At 48.3% G+C, this 26,459-nt stretch overlaps 1 protein-coding gene across 1 annotated transcript in view; it reads right to left on the bottom strand.

Annotated features, from left to right (window-relative positions):
- The window catches only part of TG (thyroglobulin), a 273,908-nt gene that overhangs the window by 219,499 nt on the left and 27,950 nt on the right, over nt 1-26,459 (bottom strand). Inside the window, exons 12-20 of the mRNA XM_003933694.4 lie at nt 23,355-23,492; nt 22,728-22,805; nt 22,090-22,202; nt 20,659-20,761; nt 19,475-19,675; nt 14,167-14,379; nt 12,734-12,888; nt 7,806-7,962; nt 6,077-6,298 (exon numbers count right to left, since the gene is read on the bottom strand). Coding sequence (XP_003933743.2) covers nt 6,077-6,298; nt 7,806-7,962; nt 12,734-12,888; nt 14,167-14,379; nt 19,475-19,675; nt 20,659-20,761; nt 22,090-22,202; nt 22,728-22,805; nt 23,355-23,492 — 1,380 coding nt within the window. The remainder of the gene's footprint in view (nt 1-6,076; nt 6,299-7,805; nt 7,963-12,733; nt 12,889-14,166; nt 14,380-19,474; nt 19,676-20,658; nt 20,762-22,089; nt 22,203-22,727; nt 22,806-23,354; nt 23,493-26,459) is intronic.

The following is a 26,459-nucleotide window of genomic DNA, read 5'->3' as shown; positions in this document are numbered from 1 at the left end:
CTCTCATTGATGCTGGGATTTTCATTGACCCAGAAATGCCAAGTGTGACCCTGAGAGCCTCTTTAAATTTTGCATCCAGATGCCTCAGTCACCTTACCCCAATCCCTCCCTATGGTACCCAATTAATCTACCCATTCTCAGTGCTTTCTGTCTCTCTGATTTGAACATTCCCCATCCCTTCTCATTTCCTCCTCTAATATGATATGGGCTGGGAAAACAGAAAGCCAACCAGTTAGAGCTGTCAGTAGAGTTCTCATAGGAACTCTAAGTTAAGGTCTGAGGAGCTCTGCTCTGGGGAAAGTACATGAACTTGGCTACTGATCTTGATGGCTCAGAGGAGGGGATGGGGACGGAGGTTGTTTTGCTTTTTTTCTTGGTTGAGTGTTGTGTTCTTGAGAGTTTGCCAAATACCTTCCAGAAGAAGTGAGCTTTTACCCAGTAAAAGGTGGAAGCTAAAATTCTGCCCACTATTGCAAGCACTTACTCTATCACCCTGTTATGTACATTAATACATCACTCTAATGGAAAGTATTTTATCCCCATTTCAATTGAGAAAGCTGAGCCTCAGATATCCATGCATGACTTCCTAGTATGCCTTTCAGCAAAGGGTAATGGGAAAGCAAAATTATCCACTATGCCAAGCACAGTAGCAGATGTTTTAATGTGTTCTTCTCACAGCCCTATGAGGAAGTTATCATCTTCGTATCAGACTAGAGAAAACTGAGGTTCAAGGTCATGGTCAGCCAAGCAGTGAGGTGACAAGAGGTGAGATTTGAGCCCCATTCATTCATCTCTGAACCAAAGTCTTTGTTCCTTCCACCAATCCAGCCACCTCCCTCTAGCGGAGAAGTCAGCACCAGTGAGTGGGATGTGTGGAGATGGAGCCAGTGTTGATGTAGCAATGCTGCCTCTGGTCTGCGTACGTACTTGGCATTTCTGAGTAAATTAGAAACTTGAGCCACATCTTGGAAACTGAACGCCGTGTTTTTTGGTCCGTGCTGAGCAATTAATATCCTCCCTCAGAGAGTGGAGTTTCATTATTTCTATGAGTCAAGTTGGTGATGATTATCTCTAGCACTTCCACCCCAGAACTGTGACTACTTTTTTCAAGTGGCCTCCAAATTCGTCACTGAAGGAAAACAAAAGCATTTCAACCAGGCTGTATTGCCCGGCCTCCAAATGCCGACGTGCGGGCAACTAGCGGAAATGAGAGAGCTGGGACTTAACTTCCGCTGCAAATCCCACAGTCCCAGGCTCCTGTCTATGCTCAGGGAATGTACACACTCTTTCCTCCCACCAGTTCTCTCCGTCTCTGACGTCAAGTCTTTTCCACCCAAAAAAGCACGTTTCTAAGTCAGAAATAGGTATAACTGTCTCATTTTATTAGCTTACTGTGCCTTAGTGTTAACCTTCCCTCAGAAGAGAGGGCTTTCGCAAGACCATTGGGTCCACTGCCACCAGTAGGTATTGACCCCCGGTTAAATCCCTCAAAATCACTAAAAAATCCTTTAGCCTCAGATCCCTCCTTTGTATTAGGCTGGTTCAAAAGTAATCGTGGTTTTTGCAATATTTTTAAAGCAACTTTTTTAAACTTTAAAAACCTTGCAAACACCGTAATTACTTTTACACCAGCCTAATAAAATGAGACAGTTATACCCATTTGAGTTTGAGAGTTTCACAAAGCTTTAGGGTCAGGCCACCCCTCCTGCCAACCCTTGTCCACAAACCCCTCAACAGCAACAGCCGCATTTCTGCTGAAGAAAAACATCTGTGAGGAAATACGTAGTCCTCTCACTCTCTAACTTAAACTCCTTCCGTGGTCCCGTCTCCAGCCCGCTCCCCTCTCTGTGCTCCAAGACCTCCCCTGGCCTGTCCCTGTCCATCTGCTCTGGCTCCACCTCCTGTCACGTTCCCCACACACCTTGTTCTCTAGCTGTACAAATCATGAGCCCTGTTTCCAAAAAGTCAGCAGCCTCATGACTCCCTGCGTTCATACCGATCTACATTTCTGGAATGTTCTTCATCACTGTAGCACCCTCAGCATGAGTACACACACACACACACACACACACACACACACACACACACGTGCACAAACATGCACCACCTTCTGTCTGCTCTTGTCTGAGCAGTGATTCCTCCTCACCTTTCAAGACTTCCGCCAGCATTTGCTACCCCAGCCCACCTGCTCTGATCACCCTGGCTGGGATACAACAGGTTTCTTCCCAGGATAATCCAGCTGAATACTCGCAGACCTCTCCCTAGCCAGGCTGTGAGTTCCCTGACAGTGGAACTTTGTGTTTTGCTTCCCTGAGTGTATGACATTGCACATAATATTTTGTAAGTTTGGATGGATGACAGGAAAGAAGAGAAAAAGGAAGGAAGGGAAGAGGAAAGGGAAGGGAAGAGAGAAGGCAGGCATAATTGGCTCAGAAAAAAAAAATCTATAGGAAACTAGCTCTACTAGAATAAATTATAGTGAACAAGTGAAAGTCAATGTCATCCAGAATGGAATATGAAAACTATAGATAATTTCTCAGGTATTCTCCTTAATAAACTAACCTGCTATGAAGGCTGCCAGCAGGTAATTTCAAGGAGAACCCATATGGCTGGCCTTGAGGAAAGAAGGTGAACAAAACCGACCCCATCAGAGCTGCAAACAAGGTCTCTGCTCCCTGGCAGCCACCAGTTCCCTGGATCAAGGCTGCTGTGCCTACATGAGTCATGAGGGATGGACTTTCCCACTGGCCCTCTGAGTCACTGCCCTCCGAGGGGGCCATCCTGATTAGCCCTCCTCCAGGATGACACAGAGAAACCTGCTTTATTGCCACAGGACAATGCTCTGCCTTGTAATATCACAGCTGTGTCCCAGACGTGTTTTAGAGGGAAAAGTACCAATAAGAAGAGACACAGGAGTCAGAGGGTGTGATTTCACCAAGAACCCCCCTGTTGAGAAGGGAGACTTGTGATGCAGAGGACAGAACAAAGACCTTGGAGGCAGACAGAGCTGGATTTAGATCTCAGAACTGCTAATGTTCACAACAAAACCATTTGCCAAGAGTTTGCTAAGTACTGTGTTCTGTACTGATTATTTCATGCTATCTAAACAACAATAGGTATTACCCCATGCAGTGGGTATTATTATCCCTATTTCTCAGAAGATGCCTAGTGAGAATAATGGGCTTCCTCCAGGATCCACAATGAGAAAGTGTTGGAGCCAGGACTCGAACCTGGGTCCACCTGACTTCACGGAGCAGTTTCCTGATGCTGTGTAGCACTATAGGCCCCTCATTTCCTTGTGCATGAGATGGGATTAATAACACCTGAATCTCTGGACAGAAAAATGGTACTAAGGCCACACACATATCAGAAACTTAGGAAGGGATAGGTACTAGCACTGACGCTGAAGAAAATTCAGGGCTTTTGGTACTGCTTTGAGACTTCCATTCTGGATCTTTCTAACCCTTTGGAGTAAGGGGATGGGGCTGCCGTGTGGTTGACAAGTCTTTGTGAGTCAGTTAAAAGCTGCAGCAGTTGGAAGACAGAGTGTAGGTTTATCTAGAGCAGGACTGGCAAGAAGCAGCCCATGAGCCAAACTCAGCTCACCTTCTGTTTTGGTAAATAAAGTTTCACTGGAGCACAGCCATGTTTCTCTCAACAATGGCTGAGTTGAGTCACCGAGACAGAGACTGTGTGGCCCCGCGAAGCCTAAAACATTGCCATCTGGCCCTTACAGGAAAGGTTTGCTGAGTCCTGTTCCAGAGCAAGAGTGTCCTGGGCAAGGTCTCCCATGCAGTCTCTTCCCCATGCCCCATCCTGTGGCTCCCACAAGCGCCCTCAGAAGCCCCATGCCTTGATGCCAGCTGCTGATTTCCCAGACCTCATTCTTCCCCCTTTAGGCAAAGTTGAGCTGAGCAGCCCTTCTCATCTCCTTGTTGACAGGAACTAATAATTGAGCTTCCTAGAAGGAACCTTGGGACTAGGTTTCTAGGCCAGCCCCTTTATTTTACCTGTGAGAGTGGGTGGAGTGGAAAGGAAGACACCGAGAGGACAGAACTTCCTTGAAGACACAAAGTCAACACAGATTCTCTGCCTTTCCTTTACCTCCATCACTGGCTGCAAGAGGGCACCCCTGAAGCCAGGGAGTCTCCTGGGGCTACTTCCAGATCCCATGGTACATCACCTGAGGCAGCTATGAAAGCAGGCTCCTGCAGCCCCCACTCCCAACGTGCATACACACAGCATACACATATGCATGCACACACATGTGCATAGACACAGACACATCACACACATGTATACAGACAAAAACACACTCACACACACATAGGTACATCACATACATATACACACACCACACACATACATGTATGCACATGTGCTCACACACTCATAGACACACCACACACATGTACACCCCTGCTAGTTCAGCAACTGGCAGTGAAGCCAAGGGCTCTTCACGATAAAGTCTGTGAACACAGGGCAGGTGCTCTCCGTGACTCTCCCTCTCTGCAACCCCGTTTCACCCACCCTGGAGTGGCACCATCCACTCCTGCCCTCTTTCTTGGTCCTCTTGGTTCAGGCAGCTCTGATGGAATGGAAAGAAAGATCATGGTCTCTGGTCCCAGAGGACCTGGGCTTACTCACCCTCCATTAATCAATTAGGTGAGCTAGAGTCCCTCCTGTGAGTCGCCCCACTCCAAGCACAACAGATGCCCAATCTCATTTAATCTGAACCTAAGCTTCTTTGTCAAATAAGGAAAAGACCTGCCACCAGGGGCTATTGTGAGAGTTAAACGTTTATGCAAGTGTATTTGAACTGTAGAATTCTCCATAAATGCTAGTGGGAAGTGATTGTCTTGCTGTTTTCTGTGTAAGGATTTAGCTGCATCTTAAATCCAATGTGGAGTTCAGAATTTGGCATAGATGTCAGAAAAGGAAAGGGCACTTGGTTTTTGTGTTGCAACCAATACAAATAATTGATAACAATAACTGAGAAACATCTTCTCTTTCTTTAGCTTCACAGAAATGTCTATCTCACTCCACACAGGAGGAAGACTTCTCATCAGGAGACCTTTGAATCTTCAGTGATAGACATGACAAAGACCCCCAAAGACATCCATGTCCCTGTCCTCAGAACCTGTGAATATGTTAGGTTACGTGGCAAAGGGAAATTACTGGTGCAAAGGGAACTAAGGTTGCTAATTGGCTGACCTCAAAATAAGGGAAGTATCCTGAACCATGCAGCTGTGTGTAATTCTAAGGTCCTTGGAGGTGAAAGAGAGTCAGGGGAGATGTGATCAGGGAAGAGGGGTCAGAGAGCTGCAACACTGCTGGTTTGATGAGCAAGAAAGGAAGTCACCAGTCAAGAAATGCAGACAACCTCTAGGAAGTGGAAAAGGTGAGGAAACAGACTTCCCCAGGGGCCTCCAGGAAGCATGCGGGCCCTGCCAACCGCTCGCTTTTAGCCCAGTGACACCCACGTTGTAATGGAAACCTACAGGACTGTAAGATACTACACCTATATTGTTTTCTGCCACAAATTTTTGGTCATTTGCAATAGTAGCAACAGGAAACTAATACAATTTCCATTAAAGGAAGCTACATCACATTCCCATTAAACTGGCCCCCGGACTACTTACAGGAGAGGCAAGAGCCACCCCAGTAAACCTCCCTCAGGAACCACTTTCCCTGAGTTTTAAAGCCCTGGGCTGATGAATGGCCATTTGGAAACTGTGGTAAGTAACATATTGCCACAACCAGACTGGGAAATGTGTACCCAGGATACAAGTGGGCATTAGCCTTTATCACAATGACAGGGCAGCCCAGGCTCAGGGTCCAAGATTATTCGTAACTAACAGAAAGAATACCTGCAAACATGAGGCCCCTCCTTCCGCCATGCCACCTAACAGATGGAGACTATATGCCCATGCACAGTGGATGACTGAAAACTTTTGCTCATCAACTGAATGGATGATTCTCAGCCCTGAATGTAGTCTCTCTCCAGAGCTGAGGTGGCCTTTCCCAAAGCCTCACACAGCTCCACAGGAGACATCCAGGGAGAGAGTGGACCTACCACATCCTAGTCGGTCCTGACTGGCCTCATTTGTCCAGACTTGGTAGAATCCCTCCAAGCACCCAAACCATGTCCTGGGAGAGGTGCCAAAGTGGTCCCCTTGAAGGAAGCGGATGGCAGTGTCTGCTGGGAACGACTTCGAATCCAGATGAAGCTGAAATGAGCCACTCTGGATCAGGTCTGTGAAGCGCCCAAGAAGATCCTTGCCCACCATGGCTCTCTCTGTAAGACACAGGATAAGGCAGAGGTCACCTTCACTGTTCCCTGCAAGGGCCAGGGAGAATCGAGGGGGCAGAGATGCCTAGAATGCCCTGGCTGAAATGAGACATAGGCATCATGTGGTGTTTCATTTTATAGAGGGAGGAACTGAGGCTCAGAGAAGAGGATGGACCAGCTCCAGGTCACCCAGGAGTCAGAAGCACAATTAGGAACTCCAACCCAGATCTCCTGGCTTCTGCCATTTCTGTGGCACCAATGCAACCTGCATTGGTATCAGAGATCACGTCTTCAGTCACTAGTCTAAGGTGCAAGATCCAGACACTCATCTACCTCAACCCTCAATGAGGCATTGAACACCTCTGAGCCTCAATGTTCCCATCTGAAAAATGGCTTGGGAATGGCTCTCTTTGCAGTTGGTGAGGGTCCTAGGAAAGAATGTGTGTGAAGTGGCCACTCAAAAAGAAAGCAAGGACTTGAAGAGGCAATGGGACCGTCTGCCTCAGTGTTGAGCCAAACACCAAGGGGCCTCCATCTGTCAAACGGTAAGTAGTTCTTAGGAAGAAAGCAGGCGAGCACAGTGCCAGGAGCTGGGGAAGATCCCAGCACACAGCAAACATTCCGGCTGTAACAGGCTACTGCAGAGCCAGCCCATGGCCTCCAATCTCAGTCTCACTGCCTCACCTCTGAAACGAGCAATAAACATCTCGTGCTTTTGTAGCTCCAAACAGAGACACGTTATCTAGGCTCTCTTTGGAGAAAGATGGAAGGGGATCCCTAATTCATAATGCTGGGCCTCCAGGAGAATTCATAATTCTTCTGAATTATTATTTAGAGGATTATTACCCTCATAACTAATCAATGACAGAACTAGTGAATGCAGTCTCCTTCCTGGCAACGTTTTCCAGAAGTTCTTCCTCATGGAACAGAGGGCAAACTCCAGCCAATCCCACCCCTGGATGTTTGGCCACTGGACAGATGATAGAAGAGAGATTGGAGTTGCCTCCCATTCTCTGGTCAGAAATCTAAGGAATCTTTCCTACCCTACCAGAAAGTTCAGAGCTGAACATGGCACATGCCCACAGTAGCTATCATAAAATCCATTCTTCTTCTCCCCGTCCTCTGTTAATTATCCATATCATGACTGCCCCATTCTAAATGGTATAAAGTGGCCTGAAATGTTTTACAATTGGAAGTGGGTAAGATATAAGCTAAAAACCAATAAAGACTTTCCCAGCCCACCTTGCAGTCTCCTTCACACATTCTGTTTAACCTCTCTGCACGCAGAAAACCAAGAGAAGTATTAGAAGACATTCAGGAGACAGAACCAGGCTCTTTGTTGACATTATTTAACTCTAGTAAAGGACTGGCAAGAACTCTATTGATTATTATATGTTTTAAAATGATTAGCTCTCCCATAATCTTCACAGGAAGACTAGCTCCATTTGGCAGATGAGGAAACTGAGACAGAGGCTGCATAGCTTCTTCTAGGTACTAAAGCAGAAAAACATACCAATGTCATATAAGTCAGGAAGAGAGGCCACTGGGATGTCCTCAAGCCGTGATTTCCATGTAACATTCACTCCTAAACGCTCCCTGGTCAGACATCCCACCTGCACAGAGGAGTTGTCGCAGACAGGAATGGAAACCGGGGTGCCAAAAGTCTTCACCTACAAGAAGACAGATACTATCAGCTCATGAACACAGAGTAGAAAGCTAGTGTTGTTAGGTCCACACCAGGAACCAGAACTTGGCTTATGTTACTTCCTTCAATCCTCCACCAACCCTACTTCAGGAAGTCAAGCAATAGTGACCCCCTTTTCCACACCTGAGGAAAACAAGGTTCAGAGAAGTTAAATAACCTGCCCTGCTTACATGGTGTATACAGGTATAAGTAGAGGAAGAGCAGGGCTCCATGCATCAAAAGCCCGGTCACCATATTTCACTGGTGAAACAACTTTAGCCAACTCGGAAAGTCTTTACCACACACATATTCAGCAGGACACCTCTGAACCCCTATAGCATCCACCAGGTCCTCAATTTTGGTTATGCAGCTTGGTCTCTCCTCCCAGCCTAAATGCGGCTGAGTTGTGCTCACCAAATGTCTGTGAGTGATGTACTGCGGACCCCTCAGGGTTGGGGAGAAAGACAGATGGTTACAAGGCCTGTTACCCCAAGGACAGTGCCAAGCTTTGGTCCAGGATTGAACACAAGCTTCATCTCTCCTTCTTCGCAAAGACAGCCTCTTTCTTTCTTTCTTTCTTTTTGAGATGGAGTTTCACTCTTGTTACCCAGGCTGGAGTGCAATGGCACGATCTCGGCTCACCGCAACCTCTGCCTCCTGGGTTCAGGCAATTCTCCTGCCTCAGCCTCCTGAGTAGCTGGGACTACAGGCACATGCCACCATGCCCAGCTAATTTTTTGTATTTTTAGTAGAGACGGGTTTTCACCACATTGACCAGGATGGTCTCAATCTGTTGTCCTCATGATCCACCCGCCTCGGCCTCCCAAAGTGCTGGGATTACAGGTGTGAGCCACCGCGCCCGGCCAAGACAGACTCTTTCAAAGGATGTCTTAGTGCATTTGGATGACTATAATAAAATACCACAGACTGGGTGTCTTATAAACAACGCAATTTTATTTCTCATAGTTCTGGAGGCTGTAAAGTCCAAGATCAAGATATCAGCCATGTTTGGTGAAGGTTCTCTTCATAAATGTCTGTCTTCTCACTGTGTCCTCACATGTGGAATGCATAAGGATCTCTTGGAGCCTCTTCATAGTAAAGGATATACCCTTATAAGGATATAATCTTTATATTCTTTTATAAGGACACTAACCCCATTCAAGAGGGCTGCACCCTCACGACCTAACATAAAGTCCTCTAATCCTATCATGTTGGGGATTATGGTTTGGATATGAATTTCAGGGGGGACACACAAATTCAGTTGATGGCAAAAAGTAACATTCCAAGAAAGTTTATATAAAGTCCAAAGGGAAGTCAGTTTATCAAAAGCTTGGGTGCCTAGAGAGTGAATAGAGGGTTCTAGAAGGAAAGTGAACTCCATCACCGATGGATGAGTAATTCAGAGTTGATGTGGCCCTGGCCTTCAGGCTTCACCACAAAAGGCCTCAACTACCTTCTTCAGAATGCAGACAGTGCCCTGAAGGCCAGCCCTAGGTGGCCGATGTATACAGAAGCTGAATGTCAGCATGCCGTCCACCCCAACAGCCCTGGCTCCCAGACCTTACTGTGTGCCACACCCAGGGCCACACCCCTGGTGAAGGTGAGAAAGTGGATGTGAATGTTCATATAGTCATCATTTAATGAGATCCTGATGTGTGCGAGGGGCTTAGTATTCTCAGAAGTCACTGTGGCATGATTTTTGAACATGTTTTATTCATCAGGCCCTGTGCTTGAAATATATTAGCTAGCTTAATCTCCAAAACAAGTCTACGGAGTAGAGACTCTCATTACCCCACATTACAGATGGAGAATTTGCCTCTGAGAGGCTGAGAACCTGCCTAAGTTCCCACGGCCAGTAGGTGGTAGAGCCGGGATTCACAACTCCATTAACCCCAGAACTCTGTAGCTCTCAGAAGAGGGTAAAGAGAAAAAGCTTTGGGTCTGTATGTTACCTCACTTAACCTGACCCTCCAAGGTGGGTTCTCCTAGCCCCATTTTACAGATGATTGCCTGAGGCTTGCTAAGCCTGGGAAAGGCCCAGGTCACACTGGTAGGAGTGCTGGAGCCAAGGTCTGGACCCAGATCCACCTGACTTGGAAGTCTATGTATTGTCTCCTACTTCTGAAGAATAAGGCCCTCTCCTCCTTGACCTTAGAAGCTCTCTGTCTCTTGGTCATACTCTGACACCTTCTTTAGAAAGCCCTTAGGACTAGGTCCCTGCTCAGTTTCCTCCTGACCCTGTCTCTGTCTTCAGCATAGTCCTCAGCTCTCCAATCCCCTGGATTCCAGCACATTTGACTCCTTTCTGCATGAGGTTTAATTTCCACATGTTGGAAACACATGTCTTCAGCCATTTCCTGCAGCTAAAACCTTAATCATCCTCAACACTTCTATCTTCCCACAACATATCATCTACTACCCAGTCCTGTGGGCTCTGTGGTCCCACCATGTCAAGATCCCTGCTGTTTCTCATGTTCTGCACTGCTGCCTGGCCCCAGGCTGGAGAAAACTGTAAAACTCTCAGCATCCTGTCACTTTCTCAACTTCAGTGATGTCCCATCGCATGCAGAGTAAAACTCACCATCCTGGCCACAGCCAATAAGGCCTTGAGCCATTTTCAACATGCACACCCCAACTCACAGTTCCCTCTTCTGCTGTGCTACCCATAATGGTCCCTTCAGTTTCATGGGTCGCACTAAGTATGTGCCCATCACAGAAGCTCCGACCTTCTATTTCCTCTGCAGGGTCCCTTTCCCCCAGAACTCATAGGTCCTCAGCTTTATCTCATTCCTATCCCTCCCAATAGCACCTCTTGGAGGCCCCTTCCTGATCTTTCTATCTAAAACCCCTCTCATCTCACCATCTTCCCTCTCCAAGGCCCAACCTGCTTTATTTCCCCTCTTAGCTCTTACCCTTACCTGACAGGTACTTGCTTAATGTCATCCCCCAAAGAACAAAGAGGTGATCTCATTCACTGCTGCATCCTGAAGACTCTGTCATGAACCAAATTCTAGCCAGGCTCCCCTTAGCCCTCTTACTAGACCTCAGCCTTGGCTTCAAAAGACTTGAATAAGCACTAATATTGTTTCTAACTGTTCAAGGCCACACCCTTGGAATGACTCTAGCCCCTCTTAAAATGCCTGCCTAGAAAACTCAAGGCTGCCAAGAGAATTTGTTATTTGTTCCAGTGAACACTTGAAGATGGGGTCCCTGTCTCTAGCCTCTGTGGGAGGCTGCAATAGCACCAGTTAGCAAACCCAGATGGGTTTCACATCACGTGGACTAGCTCCCTTTCCTGTTTTTGTTGTTGTTGTTGTTGTTGTTAATTTTTTACTTTCCTGACTCTACTGAACCCCTGCTTACCCCTTCCCCATCCCCTCATTCTCCTTCTAAAATGCCCTGTCACTTCTCTACAAATCGAAGTTGAGTCCAGTTCATGCTGAACTCTTTTCCCCACTGTAATATATTGATTAAAATCTGTCCTGACCACTTTAACTAGTATTGGCTTTATTTACCTTCGATAATTTACCTTAGTGCCTAAGTACATGACTAGCCTGTAATAGGCACTTAAATATTTGTTAAATGTAAGAATGAATGAATGAATGAATATAGTCTACACAGACCTGGACTTATTAAGGGATGAGAAATCTTGGACAACTTATTCACCCGATGTCTGTAGTTAATTCACTTTTAAGTTGAAGGCTACTGATACCCACGAAACAGGGTGCTGTGATGATTAGAGGTAAGGAATGTAGAGCTTCTAGCCTGGTACCACAAACACAGCACCCAATAATTAATAAGCATCACTGACCCTGTTACTGTGAGTGTATTTCCTTGAATAAAAAGGCAAAGTCTATTCATGCCTCTGTTTGTTTTAATATCAGTAACCTCTGTGTATTGTTTTGTAAAAAAAAAAAAAAGTATATTCTCTAAAATTCTTTTTATACTTTTAAAAATAATTTACATGAACTCAACCCTAATGTTCTCCAAACTTCTTAACATGAGGCCCTAAAACAGAGTTGCTCTGATGATTTGGCAAACTTTGAGTAGAAAAATGATTTATTTAATGGAGTAGCCTTTAAAGACTCCTTCTCTAAACACTTACACCTTCAAATAACCAAAGCCCTTGAATATTACACAACTGAAAAGCTCTATTATATATGGTGGGATGCCTTTCCAGGTGGCATGCAATATTCTTCTTCCAGGAAGGATCCATAATGCCTCCTCTCAGGTTTGTCTAGAAACACACCTAACACTGTGGTGTGCAGAGTACACTGAGGTTTTAGCCTTCCTGCCCCATGTTCCCAAGCTCTTTCTCTATGGATGGTGGAGGTACTACATGGTGGTCACAGTTCTGTGATCAAGCCAGACAGCCTGGCCCTACCTTCTCCTGGTTGTATTACTCTGGAACAATTCTTTTAGCTCTCTGGTCTTCATTTTCCTCATCTACACAATAGCAATAATGATAAAGCCCCTATGTGGATTGCATTAGCTAATTTATACCAAAGGATGCTGATATTAAGTGCTCAGTAACTGTTTGAGATCTTTACGTAGAAAGAATGGTATGGATTCTGCCCCTGCTTCTATGTAATTAACCTTGGCCAAACCACTTCCCATTTCTGGGTATCAGTTTGCACACTGATAGAATAGTGCGGGTTGAACTCAAACCCTCAGGTTCATGTGAGCCCTCAGGGTATTTGACACAGTAACCCTGAGTTCAGTCCGAGCCCTCACTGTGGGAAAGGTCAGGCATGTACCTGGATCTGGCAGAAGCCACGGGCGGTCAGTTCATCCAATATGAAGACCTGGAAAGCCTGCAGCAAACCCGCATAGTCGGCACTGCACATCTTGCCCGGCGGGAGCTGGAGCTGAAAGTGCCCTTGGGTCTGGATGGTCTGCCACAGCTGGGGCCCTGCAGGCAAGCACCAGAGGTCAGCAGACAGAAGCGACAGGACTGTGGAGTTCTCTTCTTTGTTTGGGTTTTTCTCTGCAAAACTGACCCTTCTTCATTTAGCTTGAAACACATAAGCACTCACATTTTGCACTGTCATCCTGAGTCTAAGAACTCTCCAACATAATGGCTTGTCTCTGAAATTACTGAGCACCCTCACAGCTAGCTCAGAACTACCTCATCCTGCAAACCAGGGTGCTTTATATTCTGGGGTCCTGGACATCCTCCTTGGAAAATCTTCCATGCCATCTTGCACATAGACATGGCCATGCTATCTGGTTTTTCTGGTTAAGAATAGACACCACAGACCACGGGAATGAACGCCATTCTCTAAGGTTGTTCAGTACACAACCTGAACAATCATGCACAGCAGCCTGCATTCAACTTCAGGAGCTCAAGCTGTGTGCCTCTTTTCCCCAGTGTCCTTTGCTGTAGGATCAATTGTGACCATCTTCGTCTTGATTTCGGCATAGCCAAAGTGGCAGGCCACTTATTTATCCAAATCACATTTTGAATTTTCTGGATGGGAACCCTCTATATCCCAGAGTGCTTTGCAATAAATGCTCTCCTTGACACTCTGGCATCCACCCAGAGCCTTGTGACAGTCCCAGGATCTTGGTCTCTCTCCCAGATGCCCTTCCCATTGCACTGGGTGGATCAAGTGCCAGGTCCCAGAGTGGGTTCAGTGTGTGACGAGGCTAAAGGAGCTCTGCTCAGGACACTGGGAAAAAGAGCCGAAACTCACAGAGGGCACGTGTTTCAGCAATCAGGATTAATGCTGGACCTGGCACAGAGTCCAGGGCCCCCTGCTAAGCCTGACATTAGCCCTGGAAGTCCAGGTGGTCATGAGGAGATCCTGCTGGGGCAGGGTCACTCAGAGGTTCAGAGCAGCTCTGAGCATGGCACAGCCACCTATACAGCTGTCAGAGCACTGACCTGCCCAGTATTTTTCCTGAATCCAAGTATCCCAAGAAGGTTGGAAGGCTGGCAGTTCTCTCAAAGAGCAGATGGTTCCAGAGAAGGCACAAAGAAAACCTAACTCCAGGGGTCTGTGAAGTCCATCTGCTCCTGGAAGACAATGCTCCCTGGGACTGTCTCTCACCTCTTGGTGCCGCCTGGCTTACCACGAACACGCTACATTTGGGTGGGGAAATGGAGCAGCCACGCCTCCACATCTTGGTCCCAGCCCTAGCCCTGAGAGGGAGCGGGGTACAGGACAGATGCCCTGAGGCCACTCACGTTGGCAGGCCCGGGGCTGAGGTGGCTGTGACTCCCAGCGTCCGCTCTCCAGGCTACATATCAGTGGCCCTAGTGGAAACACACTCCGGGAGCCCTGGCGGCACAGCAACCGGCACTGCTGGATGGCAGCCCCTGTGGGGCCCGAGATGGTCTCACACAGGATTGTTCCACCAACCACCTCGGACACGTTGAACGGCAGCGGACACCGTGGGCCTAGGAGGAAAGTGGAGCTGTGGTGAGCACCTGCCCAGCCTTGGGACGGCTGAACGCATCTAGTCGTGGGTGTCTCCTTCTCACTCACACTGGGCCCTCCTCCTTTCCCCTTCCCTGGACCTGTCAAACTTTCAGGCCCGGGCCTGGGCCTGCTCCCCTCCTCTCTGCCCTGCTCTCTACTTGGATGAGCCCATCTGCTCTCAGTTTTAACAGACACCTAAGCACGAATGCCTCTTGTAGCTTCATGTCCAGCTCAGGTACTCTTGAGTTTTTCTCTTCTCTAAAGCCAATTAATTACCACCTGATGTCTTCACCTCAAAGCCCACCATCCAGGCCTGAACTTAGTGTCTGCTACCAAGCCTGCCCCTGCTCTAGTGCCCCAGCCACAGGAAGCAGCACTGCCAGCCACCCAGCCGTCCCACACCAGCAACCTGGTGGCCTTCCTGCAGGGTGCACCTCCTCTGTCCTAGTCACGGCTCATACCTGCTCCATGTCTCTTTGTTCGCTTCGCCACATCCGTCATTGGACATCCTTCATCTTCCACCTGCACTGCCAGCAAATGATCTTTGCCAGGTGTCTGCATTTAGCCCTCACCTCCTGCCTTTCTGCTCCCACGTCCCACCCAGTCCCCACTGCTGGCAGAGAAATTGTGCCAGAGCCAAGTATCAGCTCTCAACTCCCTCAACTCCCTCGTGAGCAGGTTGAACCTGGCTTCCCTCCTCACTCTCATCTCCTCAGTTCCCTGATGCCTCCAGGAATATCTATTACTCCCTGAACACATCTCCAAGCCTTCCCTCTGCCTGCTCCTGTCTGGAAGATTTCTTTTTGACCCTCAAGTATCAACTCAACAAGTTCCGTTTTCTAACACTTTCATGGTTCTCCCAGGCAGGCTTAGCTTTTTTTTGAATTCCCAGGCCACCAGGTGTAGACCTTCCTTTTGTCAATTGTTAGAACCTCTAATCAGTGGCACTCTGGTCTCCCCACTGGGTTAAGTCCACAGGGAAAAAGAGGGCACCTGTCCTCTGTTCACCCAGACCACGGCACACAGCTGCCCCAGACACAGCTCAATGAATATGAGTTAAGTAAATGGGAAAATGAGTAAATCAAAGAGCAAACAGACTTAGCGACAATTTCACACCAGTTAGAGATTTAGTTCATTATCAGACTCAGGCACAGTCTTTTGACCAGTATATGCTTTAAGATATGCAATCTATAAGGAATTTGAGGGTATTCAGGGGCTTCAAAGAGGAAGAATGATCTATTTTGATTTCCAGAACCCAAACTGGGGTTCTTTTTTTGTGATAAAAATGGTTCCTGGTCAAGATTTTACACTGCGATTTGTAGTGGGCTTCTTGAGTTGTCTCTTACCAAGTCCCGAGTGTAAGTGGGACATCAAGAGTACAGCTATGACTCTGAGTCAGCCTAAAGGCTGTGAGTCCTGGCCCTATTATTCACTAGTTCAGGGTCCTAGCACAAGTAATTAACTTCTCTGTGACAGTTTCCTCACCCATAAAGTGATGAAGATGGCCATAACACCTACCTCCTAGTGGGAATATTTATTGAAGTATTTATTAATAATTTATTAATATTTATTTAAATATGTGTTTATTAAACTACTAGGGAATGTGGAGTATGTGCCAGCTACACCATTAAGAGCCTGACTAATAACATTTCATATAAAGTTCCCCACAACCCTATGGGATAGGTCCCATTATCCCTATACGGATGCCAATACTGGGGCACACAGAGGGTGAATGCCTCCTCTGTGGTCAGACAGCTAGTAAACAGAAAAACCAGGATTCGAACTCCATTATCTTTGCCCCAGAATCTATATCCTCTACCAGTGTGCTAGACGCACGTGTGTATATGCTGTCAGTGAGCGTGTAAGCATCCTTCCCATCTCAGTGAACACAGGTTTCCCCTCTTATCCCATAGGAATGATCTGCACCTGTGTTTTTTTTGTTTTTGTTTTTGTTTTTTTAATTAACCTTCCCTTGCCTTTTGGAAGTGGGCCAGTGAGTGATCTGATTTAGCTAAGAAGAGGTTTTCCTCCTGGGGCCACAAACATCACCCAGGACATTGAGGCTTCTCTTGCCAGGGTTCCTACCACCCCCCCCCACCAACAGACCTGTTTTCTCACAGCCTTATTCCCTGTGTCATTGAAATGAGTGACTCCCTGGCTACGGTACAACCCAGCTGGCCCCTACAGCCAGGGAGGAGTGGCTAAGGAGAAAAGGAAGAAGTATAGAAACTAAAATTAACTGAATACCCCCAGTGGGTGCAGCCCCAGAAAAGACGCTTTACATCTTTAACATCAAGCAATCCCTCCAAAATTATACCACTGGGAGTCCTTATTGCTATTTTAGAGATGAGGAAAATGGAGTCTGAAAGGCGCTAAGTGGCTCGCCTGGGAACATGTGTTAGTGACTGGACTAAAAGCCAGACCTGCTCACTTCCACCTGCCATCTTCCAAGAGCTTGTGAGCACTGCCTGTCTTCTGTACACCAGGGCTGCCAAGGGGCTTCCCAGGCACCGACTCCAGCCACGTCTCACGGGTGAGGCCCTGGAAGTCTAGAGAGCTTGACTTCCCATCCAGAGCCCGACAGCAGGAAGTGCAGTGCTCTGAGCTACCAGGCTAATGCCCAGCGGAGGAGGCAGCACTTTCCATGAACATGACATTGGATGCAGACAGAGACCACTTGGTATCTGTTCTAGTCCTGTACCTAAGTAATACCAGCAAAAATAGTAATAATATGTGTTTATTAGTGTATTAGTAATTCCAGTGCTCAACAGTTTACAGAGATTTTATTCTCCTTTCTTATTTTACAGATTGAGACACTGGGGTCCACAGAGGTGAGGTGGACCAGTCCAAGGTCACCTGGTGAGTGGTGGAGCTGCCATTCAAGTCTGTCTGTCCCCCTGACTCACTATCACGCTCTGCAGCGAGTCAGCAGGAAAAGGCTTTGGGAGTCTCATGTTAACGCCATCTTCACAGTGTATTGAGCATGGCTAGCCTCCGACCTCAGCTCCAGGACCCCAGGACTATTCCACTTTCCTGTGTTTAAATGAATGGTGTTTCTTTGTTCCTGATCACATGACCAGGAGCCTGGTCACTTTAAGACTCTCAAGGAACCTGGGCAATGTCCCAAATTACCACCTATATTAAATCTCTCAGCTTTTCCCAAACTCCCTTGCCCTGCTGTGGAATCCCAAGAGGCCAGTGCTGACTGTTCCCACCACCGTCCATTCCATCTGTACCCGCATAGGGCAAGAGTGGCTTGCCAGGCCCCGCAAAAACCAGGGATCTTCCTAGACTTCCAGCCCAATCCCACCAGTGAGTGGGGTCAGAAGAGCAGGTGAGCACCTACCCAACCGTCAAACCCACAATGAAGCCCTTACAAATGTTAACTCCCCAGCCTTGAAAACAACTCAGCCAATGAAGAACTATTCCCCTATAAGGAGAGGAGACCAAGGCTCTTCCTCTGGACATATTTATCTTATTTCTTTCTTCATTCAACAAGGTCACTGAATGACCTTCTGGAGCCTTCTGCCTGTCTTCTTCTAAAGCCCTTACATCTGTACAGCACAGGGTTTCATCAGCAGGACTCCAAGTTAAATCCTGACTGTTCCATTTGCTAACTGTGTCACTTTGGACATGTTCATGAACCTCTCTGAGCCTCAGTTTTTCCATCTGAAAAACGGGGAGATAGGAGAGCTCCATCTATTCCCCTGCATTGTTGGAAGGCAAAAATGGGATAAGTGATGTGAAAAACAGGTAATCTCTATACACATGAGCCATATCATGGATTTCTACATGGTCAAGCCACGTACAGTCTTCCTAAGCACTAAAGGAATTGTGCCCAGACCTGTTCCTGGAGGAAGCCACACCAGTGTGTGTCCTGGGTCTCAATGCAGACCACTCCTAGATGATCTGCACTGAGGCCCAGGTCTGTGTCTGATCGTGTCTGACTTAAGGTGGACCCTTCACTTCTCTCCCTATTTTGGAAGCACAGAGCAGGCAGTTGCACTCATACATAACCACGGAGCGCCTGCTGTGTATCCCTATCCCACACAGTGACAGCTGCTGAGGGTTGCAAAGATGCAGATGATGTGGGGGCCCGTGTGGAGGGCAGCAAAACAGGACTTGAAGGAAATGATGTGTGGTGAGAGCCTTGGGCACAGTACAGGGTCAGGGCACGAGGGAGGATGAACAAAACTGGAAAGCAGCCCCGCAGAGAGGGCAGGAGGACTCTTCCCTCCCACCGCTGCTTCTGAGGCTCCTCCTCTCTCTTTACAAAGATCAACCAGAAGTATCACTAGATCTAATTGAATTTCCCTGCAATTCCAAAATGTTGCTTAGAGATTAGAAAATAAAAATAATGAAAGAATAAGAACATCAAAAGAAAGGTAACTGCAACAGACTCAGAATCATTTAGCACAGTATTGTGCAACTTTGCCAGACCCACCACCCCAATTTGTAGTAAGTGTTTTGTAATGTCTCTATGCTCTGAAAAGAAATTCACAGATAGTCTAACCCACCTATTTAAACAAATTTTAAAATGACTGTACTGTCCTGTGACTTGAGATTGTTAGAGAAATAAAAGGTTAAAAGCTTATATTTTAATATTTAACAACATAGTTCAATATTCTATATATTCATGTGATATATATTTCAATATTTGACATTCACTAATTTTTTAAAAATAGAAATAAAAACAAACAAGTCAACATGTCCACAGATTTCACAAGTGCCCCAGTAAGGATGGAACCATCACACTGAGATCCTCCAACCATAGTCCTTCTCCCGATCTGAGGACACAGAGAATGAGACACTAAACCCCTGAGAGGGATAGCTTGAGGTGCCAATTCCAGAGGTACCCTGCCCAGGCTCTTCCTGACTTCAGTTCCCAGCAGGAGCATCTTCAGGAAGTAGACTAAGTTTTCATGTGATGGGACTCAACCACAACTACGTTCCTCCCGCGCTTCCTGTCTCCCCTCCCACCCCCGCCTTCCCAGCTTCTCTAGAACTTCACCCCTTCTGGGTCAAAGAACAGATATGCAGGCCCTGTGGTTCCCCCAGGGGTTTATGACTTACTCTCGCAGGCGGGCTGGCTCTCAGTCACACGCGTCCCAGGCACCTCTTCTCCAGTGTCCATGACACACCAGCAGCTGCCCTGAGCCTGGTTGCATTGCACTGGGGAAAAGCCCCCGTCCTCTGCCCCACAGGCCGGGACATAGCCTGGGCTGATTCTTCTGGAGATGACTTCATTCTTGAGCACATTGCAGAGGCTTGGGCCTGACACAGATAAGCCAGATGAACTGGGCACCAAGTTCCCACTCCCTGCTTGGATGCCCACCACCCACAGCCACCCTCAGCCCACCTGCCTGCAGGGCATTCCAGGGGCATGGGGCTGCCTCCCTACCAGAAGGTTAAATGACAACAGGACAAAGACTAGGCCTGGCTCAGCTCTGTACTCTCTCCCCACCACTGCCTGCCCTCAAGCAGCTTAGTCTTAAAGGAGATTCAAGAAGTACGTGAACAGGTACAATTCTGTGAAATAAAGGCAACAATAGTGCAGTGTAGGAGCCTATGGAGGAAGATAGGGGTGAGCAGAGGCTTCCTGGAGGGACAGATGTATGGTCTGAGCAAGAATTTGTCAGGTGAGGGTGGGGAGGGGTAGGCGGACATATTGCAGGTGGCACCGCCAGAACGTACGAAGGCCCAGGTGGAAGAAAGTGTCTTCCTTTTTCAAAAGTCTGACCAGAATTTATCACAACTTCACCCAGAAGCACGACTGATGGAGAAGAAGGAGAAGCCAAAGAAGACACATGGGACCCAGAGGCGCAGGGCCTCGAGCCATGCCAGGGAGCTCGAGCACAGCCCCAAGGACGATGGGAGCATTACAGTGTTCAGGCAGAGGAGGGACATCTGCACGTTAAAGATGGCTTCACCGTGGAAACCAGACTGCAGAGCTGCACATCCAGCCAGCCCTCCAAAGGCCCAGGGCTCCCTTTGACAGTGACCAGTGCTGGTTTGCACTTCTCAGACACAAGGCACAGCCTGCTCCCTACCATGTTTGCTTCTCCCAAGAACCTACAGAGGTGGGAGAATATTGCCCTATTTCACAGATGAGAAAACTGAGGCATAGTAAGGTCAGCAGTTGCATCCCCACAGCTATGGGAGAGGCAGAGCTGGTACATGAAGCCAGCTTTTCGGACTCCATACTCAGTGCCCCACAGGAGAGGTGAAAAGCGATGTCAGGAGGGGCTGCCACTCACACTGGGCACTGCTGTTCAAGCCAGGCACCAACTCTTCTCCTGATGCACGGTCCACACACCAGGTGCCAGCCTCTGATGCCTGCAGCCTGGCATACTCTCCTGTCTGAGACAAAGCCGAGGTCACATCAGTCACTGCTGCAGGCAAGACGCTCTAGTGGCCAATCTGCTGCTGGCAGATGTCAGAAGTGTCCCTTCCAAAGCAACTGATGATGGCTTCTCCAGATGGAAAGACGTGGGGGTCGGGAGAGATGCTCTCCTGTTCCCAGCCCTTTACATGTCATTTAATTGACAGCTATAAAACCCTCAAGAGGCAAGGACCACCGTTCTCCCACTTTCAGGTGGGGAAAACTGAGGCTCTCTCAGAAAGGGAAAGTGGTGTGGCAATGCCTGACAGCTGGTGAGTGAGAGGCAGATCAGGCCCGGCCCAAACCCATCCAGACCCAAAGCCCCGCCGTACTCCTGGACCAGCCTCACTAATTCTAGAAATAATTTTGACAAGCACGGCAGTCCTCCATAGGAACTGGGCTTGCAAACCGCACCTCAGAGGACCTCTCACCTCTGCTCTGGAGTCCCTTGTCCTACCATCGGACACGGTGGCTCCACCTCTCCTTCTCCCTGAGCATCAGTGCCCAGGATGGTGAAGCAGAATTGCATTCCTGCAGCAGGCGCTTTCCGGCCAAGACAAAAAACTAAATGGCATTGCCTAATTTCTCTACGAAGCTATCCGTACGTGGGTCCCTGTTTACAGTACCTAACAATAACAAGAAGGAAGCTTGTGCTTAGCACGGTACAGTTTCATGAGCCTCAACGCTGCTGTTTCATCTGCTTCTCACCAAGTCCCTGGAAGCTGAGCAGAGTGAGTGATGGTGTTCCTACCATCTTATTTTAGAAAAAGAACACTGAGGTCCAGAGACTTCCCTCACTTGGCAAGTAAGTGGGTAAGTTCTGGGCATAAATTCTTTCTCTAGGAGCTCTATATCAGGACTTCACTGAATGATGAATTGTTACAGTCACCCCGGGAACCGGGGAGGGACAGAGGCTGGTGTCCTCCATGTATGTTGGGAACCTGAGGCACAGCAAGCATAGGGCCTTGGCCAAGACACCTTTAGGAAATCATGATAGTGTGTTTGTTTATTTTTCAAAGAGTTCTTATGAAAGATATTTCCTGGGAGTCTCAAAACAATTCTAGCATTAGTAGGACAAAATATGGCCTGATCTTACAATTAAACAAAACAAACTGGGAGGCAGAAAAGGTCAGCAAATGGCCCAAGGTCATAGAACCAGGTTCTAGCAGGCCCGGACAAACACCCAAGCTGAGAACTCCATGTGAGCTTTTAACTAAGCCAAATGTATTGACAAAAAGAAAAATCATCTTCAACCAGGGGACAGGAGGCAAGTCCCGGCTCCAATCCCGTGCTTCCAGAGCCTCACCTCTAGGCAGGCTGGGATGAACAGGTCTTTTGGAGATGGGTTTTCTTGGGATCTAGCTTGTTTCCAACTGGAAAGCAGCCCACTGCTTTGAGATTCCTCGCAGGTGGTCAGGCCTGTAGGAGAGAGAGGTGTTCTTAAAGGTCTGGTTGTGGGAGCCAAGGGGGAAGAGGGGAGCCCAGGCTGACCCCAGGTTTCAGGGTCATGGGCCTAGGCAAATGGAGGTGCAACCTCAGAGGAAAAAGATTCATGTGGGACATGTCAGCTTTGAGATGTCAAGTGGACTGCGGGTTTCACAGGGCTGAGCCTCAAGAGAGGGCTTGGGGCTGCAGGTTCCAATGTGAGGCAGTTGCTGCAACTACGGGAGCGGCTGAAACTGCCTAGCAGGCATACAGGGAGGAGAACCAGGGCTTCATCAGTCTCAGCTGTTTCCTTCCACCTGCAAAGCTGGGAGCATCAACCAGGAAGGGCCAAGGTCAGCACAAGCTTGCAGGCCTGGGGGCTTGGGAAAATGTGTCTGGCTTCACCCGGAGCCTGGCTGAAGGGCTATGGAGTCTCCAGTGGTTGAGCAACCTCAGCTGACTAGACCAGTGATGCCCACCAAGGCGGGTCAGGAGGGGAGCTCTGCAGGTTTCGCTTACACTGTGGGATCTGCAGAGAGCGGGCAGTCAGTGAGGCAGGGATGAACTCTCCTTTCTCATCTACGCACCAGCAGTGCCCTGGAAAACAGCCGAGGGGAGGACATTCAGGAATCACGCTGGGGACTTGCCCCTGCGTGTCCCATAAACCACTTTCCTTCTGTGCACTCATAGCAGTGCAAGCCTGGTCGCCTGCTGTCCCCAGTCTACACCCCCAGTTGGACATTGTCCACGATCACTCTGATGCCCCCAGCAAACATCCACACGTCTTTCAGGCTGCTAGAACAGGCATCCCCAAACTGCGGCCCCCTGAGGCCATTTATCCGGCCCCCCGCCGCACTTCAGGAAGGGGCACCTCTTTCACTGGTGGTCAGTGAGAGGAGCACAGTATGCGGCGGCCCTCCAACGGTCTGAGGGACAATGAACTGGCCCCCTGTGTAAAAAGTTTGGGGATGCCTGTAAGATACCTGCTCCTGTTACACAGGCGAGATAACTGGAGGTCAGAGAAGCTAAGGAATTTGTCACTAGCTGCTAAAGAGGAGCCTAAGAGTCCAACTCACTTGCCTCTCAGTGTGGGGTTCTGTCCTCTAAAATAAAAAAAAAAAGGGGGCTGTCACTTGGCCACCTTACCAGTCCCGGCGTAGCACTGCACAGGCTCCCAACTTCCGAACGCGTCGCACTGTGGCACGTAGGGGCCTGACTGCAGGCGGGCGGATGCTCCAGCAGAGTCGTCCAGAGAAAAGCGGCGACTCTGATAGAAGCTTAAGGCTAGAGTCAGGGAAGGAGAAAAGTAGAATATGACCACCTGCCCTGTGTGGGCTCTGATGCTGAGAACCACCACATATGTCCTGGTTCCAACATAAGGAGGCCTTCTTATTTACTGATTTGACAAACATTTCAACCTGCAATATTACAGAGGCTCCTTGCACAGTGGGAAGGCACTCAACAGATTGTCCTTTAAGAATAACACTTAGGCTGAAGCTTGAAAGATTATAGCAGACCTCTACGGTAACTTCCATATAGAAATAATTAGGTTAGTGAAGTGTCTTGGCACATGAGGTGATAGTGATAATAGAGAGGCTCTATACTCATGTCATGTGCAAGGTACTATCTAAATACATACCTTAATTAATTTAATCCTCACAGCAACCTAGAAGAAATGTCATGTTTTCCTTTTTTTTTTTTTTTTTTTTTTTTTTTTTTTTTTTTGAGACGGAGTTTCGCTCTTGTTACCCAGGCTGGAGTGCAATGGCGCGATCTCGGCTCACCACAACCTCCGCCTCCTGTGTTCAAGCAATTCTCCAGCCTCAGCTTCCTGAGTAGCTGGGACTACAGGTGTGTGCCACCATGCCCAGCTAATTTTTGTATTTTTAGTAGAGACAAGGTTTCACCATGTTGACCAGGATGGTCTCCATCTCTTGACCTCATGATCCACCCATCTCGGCCTCCCAAAGTGCTAGGATTATAGGCGTGAGCCACCATGCCTGGCCCATGTTATCCTATTTAATGGATGAGAAAACTGAGACACAGATAGATTAAACAACTTAACCAAGGGCTCACAGCCAGAAAGGGGAGGGGTTGGCCTTGGAACACAAGAGGGCAATCGATGTCAGCTGCCCTCATAGGTTACCCTGCCAAACTCCTACAGTTTAGTTCTTTATCAGCTTTGAAAATTTGTTACCCACAAAATTATATCAGATCTTCACAGCAGCTCTATGAAGTCAGAACTTTTACACCTCAATGAGGGAGGTTATATGATGAACCACTGGCCACCCCACTAATAAAACTGCACCCCATCCTCAGCTCTTGCAGTCCCTGTCCGACTGGGCTCTGCGCATGGCTTTCCCCACCACCAACATAGTATCTAGTGTACTCATTTATTGTGTTAGATTTGTCTCTTCTGCCCTAACACTTAAGCATTTTGGTGCAGAGATTTGTGTTTATTTTGCACATAGTGTAGTGTCTGGCTCATAGCAGGCACTCAAGAAATAACCGATTGGGAAAAAAGAATGAATGAATGCATGAGGGGGAGAGAAAGAAGCAAGGGTGGGCAGCGGGTGGGACACACATCAGCCTGGGCCCGGTCTTACCAGGCCCAGTCTGATTTGCTCCAACCACCACCCTCCTCCTAGGTGGTGGTGAACTGTTGCCTGAGCTCTTTCTCCACTCCTGCTGGCATTTGGTGCAGGTTGGGGTTCCTCACCGAGATCCTAGAGGGAGAATGGCTGCATCTGGGGTGGCATTGTGGGCAGTCGCCTGCAGTCCATTGGGGCAGTTCTCCCCACTCCCCAGCTTTCAGAAACAGGCTTGCTGGTTCCAAACAGGAGAGCCTACAGCTGTGGGATGCCACCAACTCAGTCAGAGCCCATCTGGGGACAGCAGGACCCACCTTTGAAGCAGCCCCTACAGTGGACAGAGTTCTGGAGTCTGCTAGGCCTCCTGCTGCATCCCAGCACTGCACCTAACTGAGATCATGAGCAAGTTGCCCAACCTCTCTGGGCCTGTTTCCTCATCTGTGGAATGGGTCTAACACTCACCTAATAGGGCAAGTGTGATATTTACATCAAAGGCGCTGATAGGCGTCAAGCACCAAGGTGCGTCCATTTATTCCCGTGGCCTCTACCACCCTCATTAGGCCCTCAGACACGGCTGCCACATTCCAGTGGCCAAAGCACTTTGTTCTGGGCCCCCAATTACCAGACTCTCAGAAAAAAGATCAGGCCTGGCCTGTATGGTCCCTTCCTCTTTTCTCTACAGGCTCGGACATGCAAAGCTGAGCATGTGGCTACTTGGAGAGGAACTTCTCAGCTCAACTTCTGAAGAAAACGCCATCATGCCATTCAATGACTAATATTGACAGCATAAGTGATGTTCCCTCCCCTTTCTTGACATTTTCCTCCCTGACCAAAGTGGTCACAACTGAAGGGGCATCAATCCCACTTCTCTCTTTGATTACCTCAAATCCTGTCTTTGTACAAACATGTAAAACAACAAGGTTCTTCTCAAAAGCGGAAGTCATCAAGTCTCTGAGGAACAGAGAAAAGCAGTGTCTGGGCATAGGGTGAGGGGAGGGGAAGGAAGAGAGAAAGAAGGAAGGAAGGAAGCAACAAGGATGGTTAACCACCATCTGCTGAGCTCCTCGTAGGTGTCCGGCACTGAACCACCCACGAGGGATATAGAAGGAGTAAGACACAGTGCCTCGTCCTCCAAAAGAGATGTCTGGTGGGAGAGAGAAGCAGGAAACAAGATGGCACTTGGGAGACTGTCACGTGATATTAGGAGAACAAAGATCACTGAGACCCAATCCCACGCTGGCGGTAGATACCCTGGAATGCCTGGAGTGGATGGGAAGGCAGGGAGATACCCTCCTGCTGGAGGGCTTCTCTTCGACTCGGAGCAGATGGTGTCAGGGGAAGACTGCTTTGCTGTTTGGTGACTCATGTCTGGAAAGCTAGACAGGGAATCAGCTGAGACCATTTGAAAGGGATGGGGATCCTGAGGAAGATTCAAAGACAGATGAACCATTTGTCCTTGTCAAGTCGAAGTGGGGTCAGTGAGAAAACTTGGAAGGGACCTGCCCTCCTGCTAGAGCAGCTGTGAGGTCGTGGAGGAAGAACAAGGGCTTTAGGATGAGGCAGAGCTAGGCACCGACCTCGGCCACATCTGGAATCAGCCTGGTGGGGAACAGGAGAGCTGAGATGATGAGCTGGAGGACCAGGTCTCCAGGCTGTCCAG

The sequence above is a fragment of the Saimiri boliviensis genome, chromosome 15 (genome assembly GCF_048565385.1).
Source record: "Saimiri boliviensis isolate mSaiBol1 chromosome 15, mSaiBol1.pri, whole genome shotgun sequence".
NCBI lineage: Eukaryota > Metazoa > Chordata > Mammalia > Primates > Cebidae > Saimiri > Saimiri boliviensis.
Note: the sequence above shows the minus strand (reverse complement) of the source record. Positions and strands in the feature narration are given on the sequence as shown.